Genomic DNA, 21,824 nt, shown 5'->3' with positions numbered 1-21,824 from the left:
TATGTTTTTCGACTTGGGCTAGAGTTTGCGCAGAGCAGGCGAGCACAAATTTAAATAAAATGTTTCTTTTCTCTTTTGTAAATTGTATTGTCCAAATAAATAAGTGAATTGACAAATGAAAGCATATTTCACATTTGTACCTATTTAAAATTGATTTAAATAAATCATGATCGTTCATGCTCGCCACATTTTAGTCAAGCGTTGCCACTAAGTTGAAAAAACCTCGCCACGCCATATTGCGGTAAATTTTCAAAAGGGGAAACGAAACGAATATGATGTAAAGGGAAGAGATCAAATAGCTGCGTCTTCGTGAAAACAGGAAAATGAGCTGACAAGGCAATGGGTTTTCTGTTACTTAAATGCGTACATACAAACATGTGTACTAGTATGCATGTCCGTGATTTTATTATCCAATAATGCTATTTCTTCTTTTTTAACATTTTAGCTACATAATAATGTATTTAATTATGGAAAATTAATGATTAAGTGGTACACAATAAAGTGAACAGTGTTCAGGCCACAAATTTGAAAACTTGTGCTGATACTTATTATAAGGTTTTTGTATTATGAAGAAAATTGTTCTCCCTGAGATTGGATAAAATGGCCGCCGCTTAGTCATTCAGAATTTTTGGTGCTGCTGGAAACGCTTACGTTCCGATTCACGAATTTGACGTTTGACTGCTGGCGGATTGCCCTGGGGATTGAGAATCAGAAATTTTTTGTCGCAATAGAGCTTGGGATTGTACGTGCCCACATCCGGCTCTTTGTCCCAGTCCTCACTGCACTCGATTTCCTCCCTTTTTTCGTAAGGCAGCTCGTCAGGTTCTTCTATTTCATTCTGATGCACAAATTTCTCGAATCCAGCGCGTTCTGGGCAAGTGCCAACGTGAATCTAATATGAATAAAAACACAACCGATTTATTATATATTGTTTACTGGAGTGATAAATTCCAAACACCTACCTTCATTTTGCTTATGGTGTCAATATGGGTATTGTTGAACGGACAACGCACCTTCCTGGACCCGTGATGATTAGGCGCGCAGCGGACCAAGTGTACGGTCATCCGACTGCGCATGATGAGATGCCGTTCATCAAACGGACATTCTAGGTAATCATCTTTGTTGGACGGTGCCACTTTCAGGGACAAATTTTGCGACATTTTCAAGAGAAGTTGATACGACGGGCCGTTGGACGCTTGCTCAGCCAAAAAAATTGAAGTTTTGGAGCCAATGAACACGGTCCGACCCTCAGGAATAGACCAAAGTATACGGTCTCATTTTAAAAATATACCATCTAAATTTGGACGTCAAAATATACCGAAAAGTGTACAAAATACCGTAAAAGTTTCGTGATGATTGAACGAACAACAACTTGAGGTAAACCGCGTAAAATAATACTGTTTGCAAATTCTTGTTAAGCTTTGAAGATACTCGTAGTTCAAACAAATGCGCTATGACATTTTTAAGACAGTGCTGCCAGATGGCCAGCAAAATATCGATACTATATCGATTACCATATCGATTGTTGTTTACCTGTTCTGGACGCACGTGCAGAGGGCTGTGCTGAAACTTTTTAAATAAATTGTGTTAAATAGAAGGCAAAATCATGCCGCCAGTTGCCCAGGAAGGCAATTGCCTCATTTACCGTGGCAGCAACTTCCTTAAGCAGCGCCTCATCCTCGCTTGCCTCTCTGGCAAGCCACTGAAGATCACACAAATCCGTTCCGAAGACGAAGCCGCCCCCGGTCTAAGGGAATACGAGATCAATCTGATCCGTTTACTGGACAAAATTACAAATGGCACACGAATCGAACTGAATCCGGCCGGCACCAGTGTCATGTTCACGCCCGGCCTCCTACATGGCGGCCAAATCCATCACGATTGCTGCGTTCAGCGTGGCATTGGCTACTATTTGGACGCCTTGATCGCCCTGGGACCGTTCTGCAAGAATCCACTAAACGCCACCCTGCGCGGTGTGACCAACAGCAAGGACTCACCCTCGGTGGATCACATCAAGGGGGCCGCACTGTCCTTGCTGAAACGTTTCCTCCTGGTGGATGAGGGGCTCGATCTGCGTGTGGTGAAGCGCGGTGTGGCTCCATTGGGTGGCGGTGAGATTGAATTCCGTTGCCCCGTGCGCAAGAGTCTGCGCGCCATCCAGTGCCAGGCGCAGGGCATGATCAAGCGCATACGCGGCACGGTATATGCGTGCAAAGTGTCCCCCGCGATGGCCAATCGCACTGTGGAGGCGGCCAAGGGATGTATGCTGAAATTCCTGCCCGATGTCTACATCTATACCGATCAAAATCGTGGCAAAATGTCGGGCAATTCCCCAGGATTTGGCATTTGTCTGCTAGCGGAGACCACCGAGGGGGTTTGCTTTGCCGCCGATTGTAGTTCCAATACCCGCGAAGAGTCCGTAAGTAGTAATCAGCCCCCCTAATAGCCATCTCCTCTTAAAATATCTCTGTATCCACTTTAGGACACCCCTGCAGTGCCTGAGGATCTGGGCCAGGAGGTGGCCATGCGTCTGCTCGATGAAATCTATCGCGGCGGCTGCTGTGACTCCGCCTACCAATGGCTGGCGGCTCTCTACATGGCCCTGGGGCAAAAGCATGTCTCCAAGTTCCTTACAGGTAGGAGTCCTCTGAGTCCTCTTAAAATACCAATTCTATGGTAATCATTTTCCAGGTGCTTTATCCACCTACACGGTTCACTTCCTACAACATCTGCGCGACTTCTTTTCGATTACCTTCAAACTGGAGAATCCGGAGGCCGAAGATGAGGATGAGGGCGACGATGTGCGTGGTGCCCAAAAGGTCCTAATGGCCTGTGTGGGCATTGGCTATACCAATATCAATAAACGTGTTAACTAAAGGATTATTCAGACTAACGATTTATTAGAATAAACCCGGGTTTTTTACCTTCTTTTTTTTGTAAAGCCAAAAATGAAATCTTTCTTATTTTTGTGTCGTTGTGTATTCGACAGTACTTTATACTCGATTGCATATTGCCATACCAATCCAGCATGCCATCGTCCTTTCATAAAAATATTGCAGTATGGATATGGGAACCATAGGTTAATGGCTGCGTTGGGCCTAGCTGAAGCTACTAGGAGAGGAAAGAGCCCAAGCTGGGCAGAGAGGAGTAGCACTACGTACAGATCTGTGAATTGTGATGCAGATCTCTATATGTATTTGTTTTGTGCATCTATAGGCATATTAATGATTGCACAATCCCCATCGGATGTCATTCAACACCTGCCTCTGTACGAGGGACGCAATCGCTGCAAGTTTGTTGCGTTCTTGCGAGCGAGATGTGCCTAGCTAAGTGTATGCCAATCAGCTCAGGTTACACGAGGTTCAAGAACCCCTCTCTCTCTCTCTGATAACAGATCCGGTTGCCCAACGACAAAACCCATGCAAAATCGAATAGTATTTTCAGCAAATGTAGCAGTTTCCACAGTCACATACAGCCAGATCAGCAGAAAGGGCACAGAACCAGAGCCAGACGTCGACTTCCTCTGGTCAGCACAAATCCGGAACGTATAGGAGGCACGGCCCTCTATAAAAACCCTGAGCACCGCTGAAACAGCCATCAAACGTAGATCAACGTTTGGACAAGACCGATTCGAAATTCCAATCATGAGCCTGAGACTGTGCCTGCTGCTGGCCTGCCTAACGGCAGTGGCCTATGCCAACAAGGATGCCTCCTCCTCCACGGGCATGCACGAGCTGAAGCCCACCAAGTGGCTGAGTGCCTCCGAGCTGGAGAGTGTGCCCTCGCTGAACGACATTACCTGGGAGCGTCTGGAGAACGAGCCACTGCACAAGGGAGCCAACTTGATTGAGAAGATCTGTGAGTCAATTGAGGAGGTGCTGAAGGACTTTCAGAGCTAACTAGACCTACCATACCTTCCTTAGATCATGTCAGCCACATCAAGCACGATCTGACGCCCAGCTTTGTGCCCAGCCCCAGCAATGTGCCCGTTTGGATTATCAAGTCCAATGGCGACCGTGTCGAGGCCAAGCTGAACAACTATGTGGAGAAGGCCCAGGCTCAGACCGGTTTCGGTGAGGATGAGGTTACCATCGTTTTGACTGGCCTGCCCCAGACCAGCCAGACCGCCAAGAAGGCCATGCGCAAGCTGGTCCAGGCCTACATTCAGCGCTACAATCTCCAGCAGCAGCAGAAGAACGCCCAGGAGCAGCAGCAGGGATATCAGCAGCAGACGAACAAGGACTACGACTACACATCCACATCCAGCGAGGAGCAGGCGGATCAATGGAAATCGGCCAAGACAGCCAGCGGCGACTTGATCGTGAGTGAAGCACCCCATCCCTTGATACACATGATTCTTATATGCCCCATTATGTTGCACCCTTTTGTAGATCATTGATCTCGGCTCCACGTTGACCAACTTCAAGCGCTATGCCATGCTCGATGTGGCCGGAACTGGTGCCATGATCGGCCAGACTCTGATTCAGCTGACCAACAAGGGTGTGCCCCAGGAGATTATCCATTTGATTGGTCAGGGTATTGCCGCCCATGTGGCTGGTGCTGCCGGTAATGAATTCACTGCCCAAACCGGACACAAGCTCCGCCGCATCACCGGTCTGGACCCCGCAAAGCTGCTGTCCAAGCGTCGCAACGCCTTGGTTGGTCTGTCCCGCGGCGATGCTGATTTTGTTGATGCCATCCATACCTCTGCCTATGGCATGGGTACCTTCTTCCGTTGCGGCGATGTTGACTTCTATCCCAATGGACCGTCCGCTGGTGTTCCCGGTGCCAAGAACGTGATCGAGGCCGTGGCCCGTGCCACCCGCTACTTTGCCGAGTCTGTGCGTCCAGGCAACGAGCGCAACTTCCCAGCTGTCCCGGCTAACTCGCTGGAGCAGTACAAGGAGAAGGACGGCTTCGGCAAGCGCGCCTACATGGGTCTCCAGACCGACTTTGATCTCCAAGGCGACTACATTCTTGAGGTCAACGAGAAGAGCCCCTTCGGCCAGCGCACCCCAGCCCAAAAGCAGGCCTCCTACCACGGTGTCCACCATTACCAGAACTAGGATCCCCCATCCCCGACCCTTTGGATATGCTCATGTTAGGCATACACAAAAAAAACAGGTCTGAAGAAAATTTAACTCTACTAAAAAAAAAACACCCTTAAAAATCCCACAAAAATAAAACCTGCAAATTTTCTAAAAAAGAAGTCGCATTTTCTATCAATTTATCAAAATGTGTAGTTTTTAAATAATTTGAAATTTCAGAAAATGAAAATCAGCAACGGATAACGGATATCAACGCGACATGCACACGCAATGAACTACGGACATATGCAGTATTTACTTGTGCGTCTCAAATCGAGCATCAATGTTCCCGAGAGCAAGGAAGTCTTAAAGCAGCAAGAGGTAAGGTCATCTGTTCAAAATCATATGGCTTTAAATACCGTTATGATACTGCCTCTAAACGAAAGCAGAGCACATTAAAGCAGTATAGCCGTAGAGGGGGCCTTGCGGAAATATCAAGTGTTTTTTAAGAGAGAGGCAACGGCAACTAGTGTCAGGCGGCGGCGACGCGACGCGGCTGCTTGAGCGCGCACTGCACTGCTTGGTGCAATGTGCGGAAATATTGCATTATTTTGCACTAACTGATTTCAAAACTCAATTATTGTTGCTTTCGCTTTTGGAGCATGCGCCTTGTGCACTTGCCGTTTTTTGTAAATGTCAAAGTTGAACTTTATCCACATGCATAGGACTGGGCGAAAACAACAACAACAAGCGTAATACAAAAGAGAGTGACAGACAGATGGAGGTGGCAGAAGAGGGAAGAGCAGAACAGAACAGAGAAGAGCATTTGGCGTGTCTGTTTGCTTATTTGTTGATTTTGGCCGTTCGTTCGCTGAAAACGTAAGCGGAATGCTGTGCATGTCGTGACATGTTTGCTTTGGTTTTGACAGAGAGAACTCGTTACTAAACATTTTGATACGAGTGGTGGATGAGGCAGCTTATCATCGGTTCGGTTCACCCGTAGAATACACCTGGAGGCCCTTTACGTCAGTGCAGCTAGCCTAACGGGGTTTGCAGCCTTCCGCTCTCCATCTTTGTCAACGAACGTCTGTCAATCTGTGTACCTGCCTGAAAACAAGGTATTCCAATAGCCAGGTAAGGTAGTGCAAGAAAGTGCCTTTATGGCTAGAGGAGTAGGAAAGTCTGTCATACGTATTATGCTACTCAGAGAGCCAGACTGCCTTACCTTGGTATTAGCATGCCTTGCCTGAGGAGCAGCTTGCAGCAGCGCCATCTAGCCTCCTCTCCTACCAGCCTTTTTAAGGGAGAGAGTGATTGCGGTTACAAGGACACCTACTCCCCCGCACACTGGGCATTTTGTGGCAGGTTCATTACAATTTCTTAAGGAAATTATATATATTTTATTCATTGGCCGATATGCATAAATCCAATTTACAACCCCTTGGAGGCAACTGCGTCACCTACGACGGACACAGCGTCTCGGTCTCGTCACCCGGCTGCGTGTGAGAAGAGAGGAGAATGAGCCATTTTCTATTCCGCTTTCTCGCGCGCTTTTGATGCGCACAACCGTCCAACTTGCCAACTAGGGTGTTCTGGGTTCCGTTAGCTTTCTTTCGATTACTTAAGGTGACAACAAATTAAGACATGTAACAACGAAGTAGCATATTTTCATACATGTGTATATCGTAGTACGATTTCAGTCCTCTAGTCTTCTTAAACAGCATTTGAAATTCGGCTTTCGTTTCAATAAATGCGTTATTTTCTTATATTGTATACTGATTAGAATAAATTGAATTTACTTCACATAGGCAAACGTTTCTTGGAATAGCGCCATGCGTGCCGAGCTGTGCCTCTCCACTGCTTTTCAGCTGGCTGGCTGCGCTGCTTGCTGCTTCGTTCTCGTTTTCGTTTTCGTACCACCAGTGTGCTCTCGGCCGCGGCCCCCGAAACAACAGAAAGCAGTCGGTTGGCGCTTTTAACCTTCAGCAAAGCAGTTGCGTTGATATATCCCACAAGAATATCCATATTGATAGCCAATATCACCTAATATTATCAACACCAAACAAAATATATATCTATTTATCGATATATCAATATATCAACATCCCCTTCACCGAACCGAACGCGACGGGTACCCAGCGCAAGCTCCGATTCTTTTTTCTGTGTGTTAGTTTTTGATTGCAAAAAAGAAGGCAAGCAGCAGCAGGCTAAGAAGAAAAGACAGCACAAAAAACATTTTTCAACTGTGGTGGCCTGGAAAAGTGTTCAGCTAAAATTCATAGATAAACTTTTGTGTTTAATAGAAAATCGAGGCAGCCAGCTAAATATTTGCTCTATTCACTTTGTGTTGTATTTTTTTATTGGTTGTATTTGTTTGTTTTTGTTGCTGTGCAGCTGCCTCTCTGTGAATGATAAAAAAATGTGAGTTTCCAGCATTGTTTATTGTGTTTTTTTTTTGTGGAAATTGTTGAATTGAGCAAAAATTAGTTAAGGATAACATCAGTCCCCCACCCCCTTCCGTGTATTTGTGTGTGTAGCGAAGCGAGCTGCTGTTCCTGTATCTACGAGTGTGTGTACTTTGTGTATGTGTGTGTGTGTGTGTACACGAGCGTGAGTGAGTGTAAGCAGTGCGTAAATGCGTAAGCTGTGTTGTTGGCCCAGGTCTCAAGGTCCCCGCCATCCCCCAAAAAAGCTGCAGCTTGTGGCTGATAAGAATTTCCATTCCTTTGAGCTGGAAACGTACAATTTTTTCCATTCCCTTTTTTTTATTGTTGGTGGCCGCTGGTGTAACATTGAAATGCTCTTGCAAGTGATTTTTGAGTACGATCTCGGTCCTGCTGTAACTGTTTGTCTGATGATATCTAGGGCTTTAAAAAGCTTAGCCCTAGGCAGAGGCACAGACACTCACATACACACGTACACGCAGACAATGGATGTGCTTGCAGCGTCTTTGGCTTGTTGCTTCTTATTCTGTTGTTTTCCGTTGTTGGCTGCCTTGTTATATTTATAAATTATTAATAAACATAAAGCGTGCCACAGGTGTGCTCAGAGAGGCAGAGAGAGAGAAAAAGCAACAGCGACACCAAGAGAGAGTGAACTAGCGACCTTTGTGCATTTGTGTGTGTGTGTGTGTGTATGTGTGTGCCCCTTTCAGGGCTGCTGGTTCGGCTTCTTTCAAGTCAAATATAGCATATTTAGGTCAACGCTGTAACCTGGCTAAATTGATGAGATGTAACGGCTTCAATTGTGTTTAACCTTTGGCCTCAAGCTAGCTTAGTTTAGTTTAGACCTTTGCACTATTCGCCCTATGCACTTGGATTCTCTCGCCACCACTCTAAAACTGCTGTTACTCGCAACTATCACTTTCCCCCTCGCACTTCCGGGTGTGGGCAGCAGCAGCGGGCTTTCATCTCTCGCATTTAATTATCTCTGCTTGAATGCGCGTCGACGTTGACGTCGCCTTTGCCAGCGTTTATTACCGTTTTTGCGCTCTCCACATCTCTCTCTCTCTCTCTTGCTTGAGGCATTTTTTGTTGCCAATTACCATGGCAATTTATCCATTAAAGAAAAGCAAAAGCAGCAGCTGTTTGGCATTGTTGTTGCTCAGCCGTCTTTGAAATTGTGCAAATTGATTTCTTTCTTTTCCTTTTGGAAGGCAGCTAGCTGTCTGCTGCAATTGCAGCCGCTGCCACCGTCGAACCGGACTCAATAAAAGCCACCATGCCCAACACATCGTTACCTCCGCCCGCACCGGACCGCACCGCACATAACGGTTTTGGCATTGTACCCTTTGGTCACATCATAAAATGTAAAATGACAAAATACAATCATAAACAACACACAAGCACCACACACATTGACAGCTATGTGCACTTTGCACGGTCTCTTTATAGGCGAACGTGTTTGCATGTGTATACGTGCACAGTGTGGCCAGTCATGGTTTAAATTGCACACTTTACGATCGGTACGCTAAACGGTTTAATAACTGTCAGGGCGGAGAAAATGTATAAGTTATTTATTTGTGTGTGTGTGTGTGTGTCGGGGCTTGTATTTATAATTATTCTATATCATAAATTTCTGACGTCTTGGAAATGGCATCCATAAAGCTTATCACTTGAAAGTCCAATCTCATCATGATTTTACATACCTCTCTTATCAAAATTTGACCGTATATTGTTTTATATCTAACCAGAGTCTGAGGTTTTGGCCCATGGTGTCTCTGACAAGATGTAATTATGCTCCGACTGGAGCTTATACGAGTATGTACATGTGCATAAGAGTGTGTGTGTGTGCTGGGATGGTTGTCTGCCCATGTAACAGCCATGACATGTACCTCGCACCCAAAAGCCCTCCACAGTGCACCTTTCCCGTCCCGGCCCCCTTCCTCATCTGTGTGCTCCCAATAATTATTGATTGAAAGCTGCGGCAGCTCTCTCTCCCTCTCAGCCATCCAGATGATGCACCACTTGTGGCGGCGACGGGCAATAGAATGTCATTTTCATCAATTTTCTAATCCTCCAATTAGTAGGCAAGTGCCATTTCAATGCGCAGCAGGCAGCTAATTGAAAGATAAGATTTAAACGGTGGCAACGCGTGGGGGTGGGGTGCGGCGGGGGTTAGTGTCCCATAAGCAAAATTAATATTTAGATAATTGCCATATGTTTGTTCTGCCTACTACAAAGGCACTAAAACTGTAGCACATGTTTGCACTCTTCACACTCCCACTCCTCACTCCCATTCACACACACACACACAGACACAGGCAAACCGCACCTTCTGTCACTTTCCGATAGGTCAAAATGCGATTCGGAGTGCGTCAGAGGGGGACCACCACACACGGCACATGTACATTTACCGATATATTGGTATTGCTCTTTGTCAGCAGTCAACAATAAATCCAATTAGCAAAAACAAAAAAAAAGAGAGAAGGAAAATGGTTCAAGGTGACAACAACAACAATTCTGCATGATAAACTAAATTTGTTGCTCCTTTGTTGTTGTTGTTGTTGCTTTAGAGAAATGCGAGACGGTAGGTCGTTGGTGACCTTATCGGACACACACACACACGCACACGCACACTACTGTCGTTGTCGTTGTCGTTGCTATTTAATTGACAGTCACCCCTCCCCTCTACTACCCACATGCCAATTCCCCAGAGCATATCCGATTATCTGGAGTGCCTGCCTGTCCGTCCCCCATCCGCCCATCCGTGTCACCGTCCATTCCATCTTCAAATCGATAAATTGAATGGCACTTTACATTTTCAAACCGTATGCGGGTATCCAGATAGGAGAAGAAGCCATAGCAACAATGGCCAGCCAGCCCAGACCCCAGGCCCCCCCCTGACTAGCCTTGCCGTACTCATTCTCATTCGTTCCATTCTTCTTCCACCTTTGTTTGCAGGTCATAGACGTATGTACTCACTTCTGGCACTGCGACCTGGCGCCAGCGTCGCCTCCAGTCATGTACCGCTACAATCGATGATTGCCTAAGCCAGAGCGAACAGAAAGAAGAGAGTGAAGAGAGAGAGCGAGCGAGCCAGCGAGCGAACGTGATACCAAAGACAATAGGCAACTGTAAAGAACGGGAACGATAACCAGGTGGAGGGATCCGATCCATCAACCATTTAAAGAACTAAAAAAAGAAGAGGCACACACAGACAGACAGCACTATGTTGATTAAGGAGTACCGTATACCGCTGCCCCTCACCGTCGAGGAGTATCGGATTGCCCAACTGTACATGATAGCGGTAAGTGGAATCAAGTGCCTGGCCGGAAGGAGGGATGGTATGAAAGGACCGTAAAAGGAATGGCTTGCAAAAACAGTGAGAGGGCAATGCCCACAAAGTAGCAGGCAGTTCTACGACACTTTTCAAGTAAATCAAATGAAAATTCATATGGCGATGACCTTCCCACTAGATAAACATACCCCATATGTGCCTAAACATACAAATTGGACTGATTAATGAGCTTTTAGCTGGGAACAGTGTACACTAGATAATAATAATAATAATACATGTCGTGTGCATGATGCTCGGACTCGAGACGCACAAGCGAAAAGTAAAATAAATGTTCCACTCGAGACTGGGATTGTGACTCGGTCCCACGAATGCAAAAACAAAATACAAGACATGTGCATGATCTTCTTTGTGGATTGCTCATGCTTAAGGAATGTGAGCCTTAGATTCTACACTAGATAATAATTCGCTGCAGCACAATATTCCTCCTAGATATCGTATTACATATATTGATTGTATTTTGTTTCCTATAATATGGAGGTAGTCTTAATAGGTAGTATTATAAGACTAAATCCCAAATATTTGCATGATTTAAAACAAACGATGTTTTATTTATCGTGCAACATGGGGAATCCCTTGTTTGTTTCATTCGAAATGAATCGTAATTTTGAATTCGATGGACATTCGCATCGATTGACAAAATGTCACCGAACAGATCTGTAAAACGAAACTGTTTTGAAGAAAAGTTTTAAGAGCTGTAAGTTCCTTTAGATGAGGAATTCAGATAGATTCTATTAGCTCAAGAAATAATCAGTTTGCTTTCACTTGGAAAAAAATGTGCAAACATTTTTAGATTTTTGTTTATTTTCCATGGTTGTACATTTGCTTTGGGAAATGCATTTCATGGCATATTTGCAATGTTCCATGACACGCAATAAACGAAAACTGGAATAAAAATAGGCGCATCGATTGAGGGAAAAGTTTATACTAATGAATATTTCATCTGTACCTCCCACACACGCATTCAAAACAGAAAAAGAGTCGCGAGGAGAGCCATGGCGAGGGCAGCGGCGTTGAGATCATCATCAATGAACCCTATAAGGATGGTCCCGGCGGCAATGGTCAATATACGAAAAAGATATACCATGTGGGCAATCATTTGCCGGGCTGGATCAAGAGTAAGGCCCAGCGACCTTGTCGTCGTACTCCTTAGATGTAATGTAATTTGATTTCCTTCCAAGGTCTCTTGCCGAAAAGTGCTCTGACCGTTGAGGAGGAGGCATGGAACGCATATCCGTATACAAGGACACGCTACACCTGCCCCTTTGTGGAGAAGTTCTCGCTGGACATTGAGACGTACTATTTCCCAGACAATGGCTATCAGGAGAATGTCTTTCAGCTGTCGGGCAGCGATCTACGCAATCGTATTGTCGGTCAGTCGAAGCAGTGCAATCCACCCCCAAAATCTATATAAAAAATTATATTTTATTTGCAGATGTAATCGATATTGTCAAGGATCAGCTATGGGGCGGCGATTACGTGAAGGAAGAGGACCCCAAACAATTTATATCGGAAAAGACGGGACGTGGCCCGTTAGCCGATGACTGGCTGGAGGAGTATTGGCGCGAGGTCAAGGGCAAAAAGCAGCCAACGCCGCGGAACATGTCCCTGATGACGGCCTATAAGATTTGTCGCGTTGAATTCCGATATTGGGGCATGCAAACGAAGCTGGAGAAGTTCATACACGATGTGGCATTGCGCAAAATGATGCTGCGGGCGCATCGTCAGGCCTGGGCATGGCAGGATGAATGGTATGGCCTTACCATCGAGGATATACGCGAGCTGGAGCGTCAGACACAGCTGGCACTAGCCAAGAAAATGGGCAGCGGTGAAGAGTGTAGCGATGGTTAGTCTCTTGTTATCCCTCCCTGTCCTTTCACTCACACCCTCTGTGCCTGTCTGTCTTTGTCTTTTACAGATAGCACCTCCGAGGCGTACACTAGCACGACGGCCACGGCTGCCGCCTCTACAGGTGGCAGCGAACGAAAGAAATCGGCGCCGGCCATACCGCCAATAGTCACCCAACAGCCGCCCAGTGCCGAGGCCAGCTCCGACGAGGAGGAGGGCGAGGACGAAGACGACGATGAGGATGAGAACGATGCCATTGGCGCTGGTGTGGATCTGGTTGGCAGCACACAGGGCACCGCCACCGCAAAAGATCGCTCCCGATCGCAGAGCATACAGATGGCCAACAAGGGGAAATTTGGCTCAAAGGGTGCCCTGCACTCGCCCGTGGGCTCGGCGCACAGCTTTGATCTGCAGGTGAGAGACGACGACGCTCGAATCCCCCAATTTTGGATTCCACTTGCCGTTTGCTGTCTCTTGGTGTTGATTTTATGATTCCGTTTATACCGATGGAAACTGCTGCTTCAACTTCTCGGAATATATATATTTTCAATTAAATTTCAAGCAACAACAAATGCATATTTAAACGTTTCTTAAACTAGTATTTTCGTTTTAACCAAATCAACAACAAATTTATGCAAATTGATGAGAGCTTTAGGAACATTTTCAATTAGAATCGAACGTTCAGTTTCCATCTGGTGTTCTTTCGTATCTGTTGCCTGTTTTGTTGTGTCTCTCTGTGTTGTGCCTGTGTGTGTGTGTGCTTGTTTCCAATCCCTCTAGCGTGTCTGTTTCTGTGTCGCTTGTGTCCTTTAAATGTGCTGCAAATAATTCTCTACAATTTCCCTCCAACCAACGTTCCGACAACCGACAACAACAACAACAACAACAACAACATCAAACTACTACAACAACACACTCTCTCGAACAACACAAAAATCACCACAACAACAATACAAATCCCACCACAAAACATCAAAAAACGATAGTCAAAAAAGCCGCATGCCAAGACAGCGCCTCGCAGACATGTAAGTGACGTTGTTAGACGCCAAAAAAAAAAAAATAACCTCCCTACCTCAATCCCCTGGCCAATCTTCAATCGCTAGTCATTTACTTAGGCAAAATCCCCCGCCCCAAAAAATTATCCACCAATGTTACCTAAGTTTCTTCCCTGCTCCTTTGTAGTGCTATAATAATCTTTTACGCATGCGTCAAACGCCAAAAGCAGCTGCCTGGCAGCATCAAAACCTCACAAAAGTCTAGGCTGGTTGGTAGTTTATGATATGATGTTGAGACACCACAAAACACAATCAGGAAATCGGACTCAGCCGTGCAAAGAGATCGTGCCAAGAGCTGGAACCTTTTTCAAATGTTCAGAGGATGAAAAAAAGTGTTTGGAAATAAAGCTCGAAGCGAGTTCGGTCTTGAAACAAGGTTTATTCTTCGACAAGCGATAAAAAGCAAATACTTCTTTAAAAATACATGTCGTGTGCATGATGCTCGGACTCCAGATGCACAAGCGAACAGTAAAATGAATCTTACACTCGAGACTGGAATTGTGACTCGGTCGCACGATTTCAAAAAACAAAATACATGACATGTGCATGATCTTTGTGGATTGCTGGCCACTGAGGTGGACGAACCCTAGATTGGCGCCGATTGACACCGGCTTGTGAGAGCTCCTCGCAAGACTCTGGCAATGCCACGTTCGCCCCGATGCTGCTGCAAGGCAGCTGCTTTAGCCTTGGTCGCAGGAGTAGGCTTTCGTAGAGTTTCGTTTTCGTAGAGAGAATATAGATAGAGCCAAATAGTAGACCTGCTGCTGCCGCTTCTCGACTCTTTTTGGTTATACGCTTAGGTTGCAACAAAAAGAAGTAGAGCAAACGTTTTAAATATTTATTTGGAAATTCTACATAAGTGATTAATGCTGTACGGATGATCCTTAGGTGGCTAACTGGCGCATGGAACGACTGGAAGTGGACTCCAAGTCGAATTCTGATGAGGAGTTCTTTGATTGTTTAGGTGGGTCTGCCATTTCGTTCATTGAGCAATAACCATTTATGCCCCCTCTTTGTAGACACCAATGAGACGAACTCTCTGGCCAAGTGGAGCTCCCTGGAGCTGCTGGGTGAGGGCGACGACAGTCCACCGCCCCATGGGGGCCCCTCCAGCGGTGGCTCTGTGGCGAGCGGTCGCGGCCACGCCGGCGGCAAGCAGGAGGATAGCATTTTCAATCAGGACTTTCTAATGCGCGTCGCCTCGGAGCGGGGCAACAAGCGACAGCTGCGCTCCTCGGCCAGTGTGGACCGCAGCCATGATTCGTCGCCGCCAGGATCGCCGAGCACCCCATCTTGTCCGACCACCATACTGATGTTGGTCGTTCACGCCGGCAGTGTGCTGGACGCCGCCAGTGAGCTAACGGCCAAGAAGTCAGATGTCACCACATTCCGTGGCTCGTTCGAGGCCGTCATGCGGCAGCATTATCCCAGCTTGCTGACACATGTGACGATCAAAATGGTGCCCTGTCCGTCGATATGCACCGATGCTTTGGGGATACTCTCCAGCCTCAGTCCATACTCGTTCGATGCCTCGCCCTCGGCGGCGGATATACCGAACATAGCCGATGTACCCATAGGAGCCATACCCCTGCTGGCTGTGGCCTCACCCGAGTTCCACGAGACCGTCAACAAGACGGTGGCAGCGGCCAATATTGTGTACCATGAGTTTTTGAAATCGGAAGAGGGACATGGCTTCTCCGGGCAGATTGTAATGCTCGGCGACTCCATGGGCTCTCTGCTGGCATACGAGGCTTTGTGCCGGTCCAACGGCAGTCAGCCGGGCACCGCTGGATCTGGGGCCTCGAACTCTGGCGGCGATGCTGTTGCCGCCAGCAGCGGCAGCAATGCCCAGCCGATGAACAGCCGACACTCGCGACTGGACGACGATGAGCGCTTCATTGAGGCCGATCTGGATGCCAAACGTCTGCTGGTGGCCCCCTCGCCGCGTCGTCGTCGCTCCAGTTCGTCGAGTGACTCGCGGGCCGTCAAGCTTGACTTCGAGGTCAGTGACTTTTTCATGTTCGGCTCGCCGCTGTCCGTTGTCTTGGCCGCCCGCAAGTTGCACGATGCCAAGACGGCACTGGTGCGTCCGAACTGCCATCAAGTGTACAATTTGTTCCATCCAACCGATCCGATTGCCTCGCGGCTGGAGCCGCTGCTTAGTGCACGCTTCTCCATACTGTCGCCGGTGAATGTTCCACGTTATGCCAAATATCCACTGGGAAGTGGCCAGCCATTGCATTTATGTGAGTATTTTCGTATCTAGGCTCATGAAGGGCATGTACATCTCTCTCTTTCTCCGCTATGCATTCGCAGTGGAGGTTATTCAATCTCATCCGCAGCACTTTAACGATGGCAACAACATACTGGCCGGACGTCGCCTCTCGGATGCCTCCATGCAGAGCACGATTTCGGGACTAATTGAGAATGTCTCTCTCAGTACAATTCATGCCCGTAAGACGGCTCAAGTCGGCCACGAGAGTGGAGCAGATCCTAATGGTTTGGTGTCTTTCTTTTCCTTTAGTTCAAAACAAATGGTGGGGCACCAAGCGCCTGGACTATGCCCTGTACTGCCCCGAGGGGCTGAGCAACTTCCCCGCCCATGCATTGCCGCATTTGTTCCATGCCAGCTACTGGGAGAGCCCCGATGTGATTGCGTTTATACTGCGACAGATTGGCAAATTCGAGGGCATACCGTTTGTGGGATCCAACGACGACAAGGATGCGGCCTCCTTCCATCCAGGGCAGCCGCGCGAAAAGTGGATCAAGAAGCGCACATCGGTGAAGCTGAAAAATGTGGCCGCCAATCATCGGGCCAACGATGTGATTGTCCAGGAGGGACGCGAGCAGCGTTTGAATGCCCGCTTCATGTATGGACCCCTCGACATGATCACGCTCCATGGCGAGAAGGTCGATGTGCATATTATGAAGGATCCGCCGGCGGGCGAGTGGACATTCCTCACCACCGAAATGACGGACAAAAACGGACGCATCTCGTACAACATACCCGATCAGCTGTCCCTCGGCTATGGGATATATCCGGTAAAGATGGTCGTCCGTGGCGACCATACATCGGTGGACTGCTACATGGCCGTGGTGCCACCACTCACCGAGTGCGTTGTCTTTAGCATTGATGGCTCCTTCACCGCCTCCATGTCGGTGACGGGCCGCGATCCCAAGGTGCGTGCCGGTGCCGTCGATGTCTGCCGCCATTGGCAGGAGCTGGGCTATCTGCTCATCTACATCACGGGGCGGCCGGATATGCAGCAGCAGCGTGTCGTCTCTTGGCTGAGCCAGCACAATTTCCCCCACGGCTTGATCTCATTCGCGGACGGGCTGTCCACCGATCCGTTGGGCCACAAGACCGCGTATCTCAACAATCTGGTCCAGAATCATGGAATCTCAATTACGGCCGCCTACGGCAGCAGCAAGGATATTACTGTGTACACGAATGTGGGCATGCGTACCGATCAGATATTTATTGTCGGCAAGGTCGGTGCTTCAACTTCGATCTCTGGTTCTCTAAACTGTATCTCCCTATCTCTCTCTCTCTCGTTGCTTAGGTGAGCAAGAAGCTACAGTCGAACGCCATAGTCTTGAGCGATGGCTATGCGGCACATTTGTCCGGCCTTCAGGCTGTGGGCGGCTCGCGTCCGGCCAAAGGGAATGCCCGTATGGTCATACCCAGGGGATGCTTCAACCTGCCCGGCCAGACGGCCAATCCGCGACGCCGAAGGTAAGGTTCGAGTGCCAGTTCGAGCCGATTTGTGTGTGATTTGTGAATCTGTGATCTGTCCTGCCACCCAACCCCACTCCCCACTCCCCACCCCCACGAATCCTGCCTCTACTTGTTGTGTATATCTGTACTCTCACGTATCTTGTATCTTGTATCTTGTACCTATGTCAATGTTTGTGTTTGTTTAGACAAAGAGACACAAAAGAAAAACACGCATCACCATTCGTATGTATATACTCGTATTAATGTATTCTTAATTCGGTTTTTGTGGCTTTATGTTTTCTGTTTAATTTATTTATGTTTTGCCTGCCACCCCAAATCCCCATCTGTAATCTCCTGTAATCCGTGTGGCCTGAGCTTCAGCTCGAAAATGTAAATTGTTCTTGCCAAAATGATTGAATCTTTCAACCAACTAATTTGATGCCGCACTTTTCCCCACACGATCGGCCATCCACCTGCCACCTGCCACTTCCTGCTCTGCCTGTCCGCCCCCACTGAACCACTGCCTACTCCCACTCCGTTCTCCTCCACCACCCTCAGCAATGCTTTCGAGCTGCAATTGGCAAACAGCAACAACCACAATACGGGAAGCTGCAACCATCATTATCAACATCAGAGCAGCAACAGTCCCAGTCTGGCCCAACTGAATGAGGACACGGCATTCACGGCTGGCTGACAGAGAGCCAAAAGCACACCCACTGAACCACCTACCCAAAGAGCTAGTCGCCCCCATAGATTGTTATCGTATTTTTCTCCTGTTTTTCCCTGTTTTCGTTTAAGTATACCCCCATAGAGTTTTTATCACTTGTTTTTCCTTTTAAAACGAATCGAAAACACAACCCCTAGAACAAATGCTGTATTATGTATGCTATAAGTTATCCATTGTATTATTATTTGTATTTGTATTTTATATTGATATTACGTTTGATTTGCGAACAAACCTATGCCAAAATGCAACAAAAAATAAATTAAAAATAATACATACGTGTGTATGTAAATAAATAAACGCAATACATAGAAAATGCCTTTAGTTTGATATAATGTGTGCCCATGTACAAAAATATATAAAAACTATATATGTATATATATGATTTATAATGTTACGATTACGATTCTGTAATCTTTTCTTTGTTTGTTCTTTGATTTTACGGATCAACCGAAAATGCTTTAAAAATGCTTAAAACTAAAAAAATAAAAAATAAAATACCACCACGTCACAAAACCCACCCACACACACACGCACTCACACACACACACACATTCGTGCAGGCTGCATGAACAAGCAACAAATGAAGTTTAAAGAAGGACAAACATTTAAAAAATAAAATAACTCTAAAAGCAATAATTGGTGTTAGTTCTAGAGTTTTATAGAATTTAGACACCCCCCCTCCCACACACCTTTGTTTTTTTTTTTATGTATTTAATGCATTTCTAGCTGAGCATTTTATTGATTGGTGTTGTAAAGAAAATACAAAAAAAAAATGAAAACAAGAAATCATTTCTCAATTCTTTTCACTCAACTATACCTCTGTCTCTCTTTTTCCAAAATAAAACAAAATAAAAACAAAAATTTGCTTGAAAAACCAAAAACATCATACACAACACAACACAACAAAACAAACACAAAAAACATTAAAAAAAAAATCATCAAAAAACAATCATCAACAACAAAAATAGCAACGAGACGGGACTTTCATCGCCCATACGCAGCGGCTATCTGAAGCGCAAAACCTATTTGAGCCATCACTAGATATGACCCGCAAGAGAAGCCCCCCACTAGAGAGAACTAGAAACCAAAGCAAACCCCACAAGAACTGCAAACTCCAGAAAGATTTATAGCACACCGCAATCCTGCATTCCGTTCTACCTACTAACAAAACCGAAAGAAAGGATCACAGCATTGAGGCCGCCTCCCATATATGTCACCTCTGTGTATATATCACATGAATATATATTTATATACTATGCGCGATATATAGCTACAAATATTGGGTGTATATACGAAAGCAAACAAATATTAACAACAAAAATATTGTACAACATATAACCAAAAGTCAAATGTGTCACGCGGTGAGTATCTCTACCACTATATACAGCAAATATTATACGATCAAGTCGAAGGCCAATACAATCTTAATAGATACTTTAATTAAGATATTATATGATAGACGAGCTATAGAAATGGTAGCCAGAGACCCAGAACTTCAAGAGCTAACCGAAATATAAGGACATTATACAGTCTTGTAGTTTAGCAACTAAAAGATTTACCGATACTCTACTTTAATGTATATTTCATAAATAATTTTCGAAATTTTACTCCCCTCTAGGTACCTGGAACGAAAGACTGTTTCCTCCTGTTGTTTGATGGTTTTCCAAACCACTTAATGAAACACAAAAGAAAGTAAATACCTATTAAAGAAAGAAAAAAAAAACAGATCTTAAAACTATATACCACATAAATATCTAAAAAAGAGATATATATACATATATATAAATGAAAAATAAATATATTCAATATATAAAACCATTTAACATATGAAAGCGAACAAAGTTCAACACAAAACAAACAAAATTGAAGGACAGCAAGAAATGGAAACCAAACTCACTCTCTCTCTCCCCCAAAAACAGGACCCAAAGGACTAAAGCGAGTGCGGAAAGGCGTTGCAAAATCAAATGACAAATTTAATGCATTTCTTAATTAAAACCAAAATTCGTACAACAACAAAAACGTATAAACTAACGGCTTCCGAATACCAACTTGAAAATTCTATTCTATTTATATGTGTGCCAGAAGAAGGATACAAAACCATTCTTCAGCACCAATAAAGGCCCTTAGAAAGAAAAGCATTGAAATCTCCATAAATGTGATAGTCTTTCGCTACCAAAAACAAAAAAGAAAAACCAAAACGTAATTGAAAAGGGTTTAAATATTTAGTGTAATATCTGTGCTAAAAAAAAAACAAAAAAAAAAAACGTTGTTTGTTATTTGAAATGAAAAATTCACCTTTTTTGCTGGTCAAAAGTTGAACAAGTTAATCGATATTGAGAAATATGAAATGTTATAAATAAAAAACCGATTTTGTGATACCAAAGAAAAGTTGAGTTCGAATTTGAATTTGAAACGAGAACCGAGGATCAGAGATCTGATATCCGACTCGTTGAAGAAGAAACCAAAAACTCAAGGCGACCTGATGATCATGATGAAACGGGGCAATGAAATATATATATATATAGCCTATTGTAGTACTATATCTATATACACAGAGTTATGTATACACAGAGCCTAATACAAAAGCTGTCCACACAAGTTAACTAAAAATCTCTCACCTTGCAAAGCCGAATACAAGAAATACGGAAACTCTAAAGAAGAAAAACAGAACGGTACAAAAAGAACCCAAAAAAAAAAGAAGATATACCTAAATATATACATATATGTATATTGTATAATCAATGTTGGTTTAACTTTCGATTAGAGAACTTATACATACGTATACCTCCTAAGCGGCAAACCCAATGCCAAGCAAATTGAGAAGTGTAAATCGATAGATAAGTTATACATTTATAGGGGTAGCCGAGTAATACCTAATACTATATTTATTTAAGAACTTTGGAAACTTGCTAACTGGTAACAACTGTAACTGTGTGTGTTCGATCCAACAGGTCTTTTTTGTCTGGGCTATATACATACATACATATGTTCCTCTACTTATCCATTATGCAGTTTTTGTTTTGTCTTTGATTCGAAAGTATCGAAATAAATACTACTACCCTAGAGAATACACAATGATCTCTGTCCGTAGAGGGTAACCTATACTATACATATATACATATATCCAATAGATTGGGAATCAATCTAATATATTCTTTGTCTAGAAAAATACGCTTAAGAGGTGGACCTTTCCTTTTCCTCCTGTACTTTATTTGATCATCCTGCCAAGGCCGTAATATACTACTCGTAATATGCATATTGTACCTGAATAGCTTCCTAATTTTTTTCACAGATACTACAATACATCCACACATAAACACACAAACACAATATCGTGTTCAACATACGAGTATAACTTACAGATTCTCTAACTTTTGTATTGAGTGTGTGGGATTCATTCGAGATTCCGAATCCAGACATTTTTTTTGGAAGCCACCACAGAGTCGAGAAATATATAGAGTATATATGTATATATTTTTATGCATACCCACACGCCTCAGAATGTCAATTTTATGAGGAGATTGAAGCAGAGCTAGAAGTATAAATACCCTTTCGCATTTCGGCTCCAATAGATCTCCAAAGGGATCCCAACAGATCTCTCAGATAGATCCTCCCGCCACCCCACCACAATAGCTGTAAGCGGAACTCGTGAG

The 21,824-nt window shown here is 45.0% G+C and overlaps 4 protein-coding genes across 13 annotated transcripts; 3 read left to right on the top strand and 1 right to left on the bottom strand.

Annotated features, from left to right (window-relative positions):
- Nucleotides 1–378: 378 nt before the first annotated feature.
- On the bottom strand, nt 379–1,265 carry LOC6901217 (gametocyte-specific factor 1 homolog). The gene is made up of 2 exons (XM_002133882.3): nt 963–1,265; nt 379–892 (listed from the first exon to the last, which is right to left on the bottom strand). Exons 1-2 carry the CDS (start codon nt 1,158–1,160, stop codon nt 620–622), a joined length of 471 nt encoding a protein of 156 aa, XP_002133918.2. The 5' UTR covers nt 1,161–1,265; the 3' UTR covers nt 379–619.
- A 220-nt stretch (nt 1,266–1,485) lies between these two features.
- Rtc1 (RNA terminal phosphate cyclase 1) lies at nt 1,486–2,949 on the top strand. Its single transcript, XM_001354566.3, has 3 exons — nt 1,486–2,419; nt 2,483–2,636; nt 2,692–2,949. Exons 1-3 carry the CDS (start codon nt 1,607–1,609, stop codon nt 2,874–2,876), a joined length of 1,152 nt encoding a protein of 383 aa, XP_001354602.1. The 5' UTR covers nt 1,486–1,606; the 3' UTR covers nt 2,877–2,949.
- Nucleotides 2,950–3,591: 642 nt separating this feature from the next.
- Yp3 (Yolk protein 3) lies at nt 3,592–5,148 on the top strand. Its single transcript, XM_001354567.3, has 3 exons — nt 3,592–3,858; nt 3,924–4,321; nt 4,392–5,148. The coding sequence occupies exons 1-3, from the start codon at nt 3,645–3,647 to the stop codon at nt 5,064–5,066; spliced, it is 1,287 nt and encodes a 428-aa protein (XP_001354603.1). The 5' UTR covers nt 3,592–3,644; the 3' UTR covers nt 5,067–5,148.
- A 133-nt stretch (nt 5,149–5,281) lies between these two features.
- rdgB (retinal degeneration B) lies at nt 5,282–19,883 on the top strand. Of its 10 annotated transcripts, none has more exons than XM_015186016.2 (13): nt 5,282–5,408; nt 10,430–10,775; nt 11,797–11,941; nt 12,005–12,196; nt 12,259–12,669; nt 12,742–13,085; nt 13,658–13,696; nt 14,615–14,690; nt 14,746–15,972; nt 16,043–16,180; nt 16,251–17,218; nt 17,290–17,462; nt 18,003–18,475. In XM_015186016.2, the coding sequence occupies exons 2-13, from the start codon at nt 10,698–10,700 to the stop codon at nt 18,136–18,138; spliced, it is 3,927 nt and encodes a 1,308-aa protein (XP_015041502.2). In that variant the 5' UTR covers nt 5,282–5,408; nt 10,430–10,697; the 3' UTR covers nt 18,139–18,475. The 10 variants fall into 10 exon arrangements, 9 of the variants coding, with proteins under 9 accessions (XP_015041502.2, XP_015041498.2, XP_015041501.2 ...); XM_015186012.2 differs by lacking the exon at nt 5,282–5,408 and adding an exon at nt 6,925–7,020 and having other exon boundaries at nt 18,003–18,484; XM_015186015.2 differs by lacking the exon at nt 5,282–5,408 and adding an exon at nt 7,416–7,448 and having other exon boundaries at nt 18,003–18,484.
- Nucleotides 19,884–21,824: the final 1,941 nt, after the last annotated feature.

The sequence above is a fragment of the Drosophila pseudoobscura genome, chromosome X, assembly GCF_009870125.1.
Source record: "Drosophila pseudoobscura strain MV-25-SWS-2005 chromosome X, UCI_Dpse_MV25, whole genome shotgun sequence".
In the NCBI taxonomy this organism is placed as follows: Eukaryota; Metazoa; Arthropoda; class Insecta; order Diptera; family Drosophilidae; genus Drosophila; species Drosophila pseudoobscura.
The sequence above is the reverse complement of the archived record's forward strand: the minus strand, read 5'-3'. Positions and strand labels throughout refer to the sequence as shown.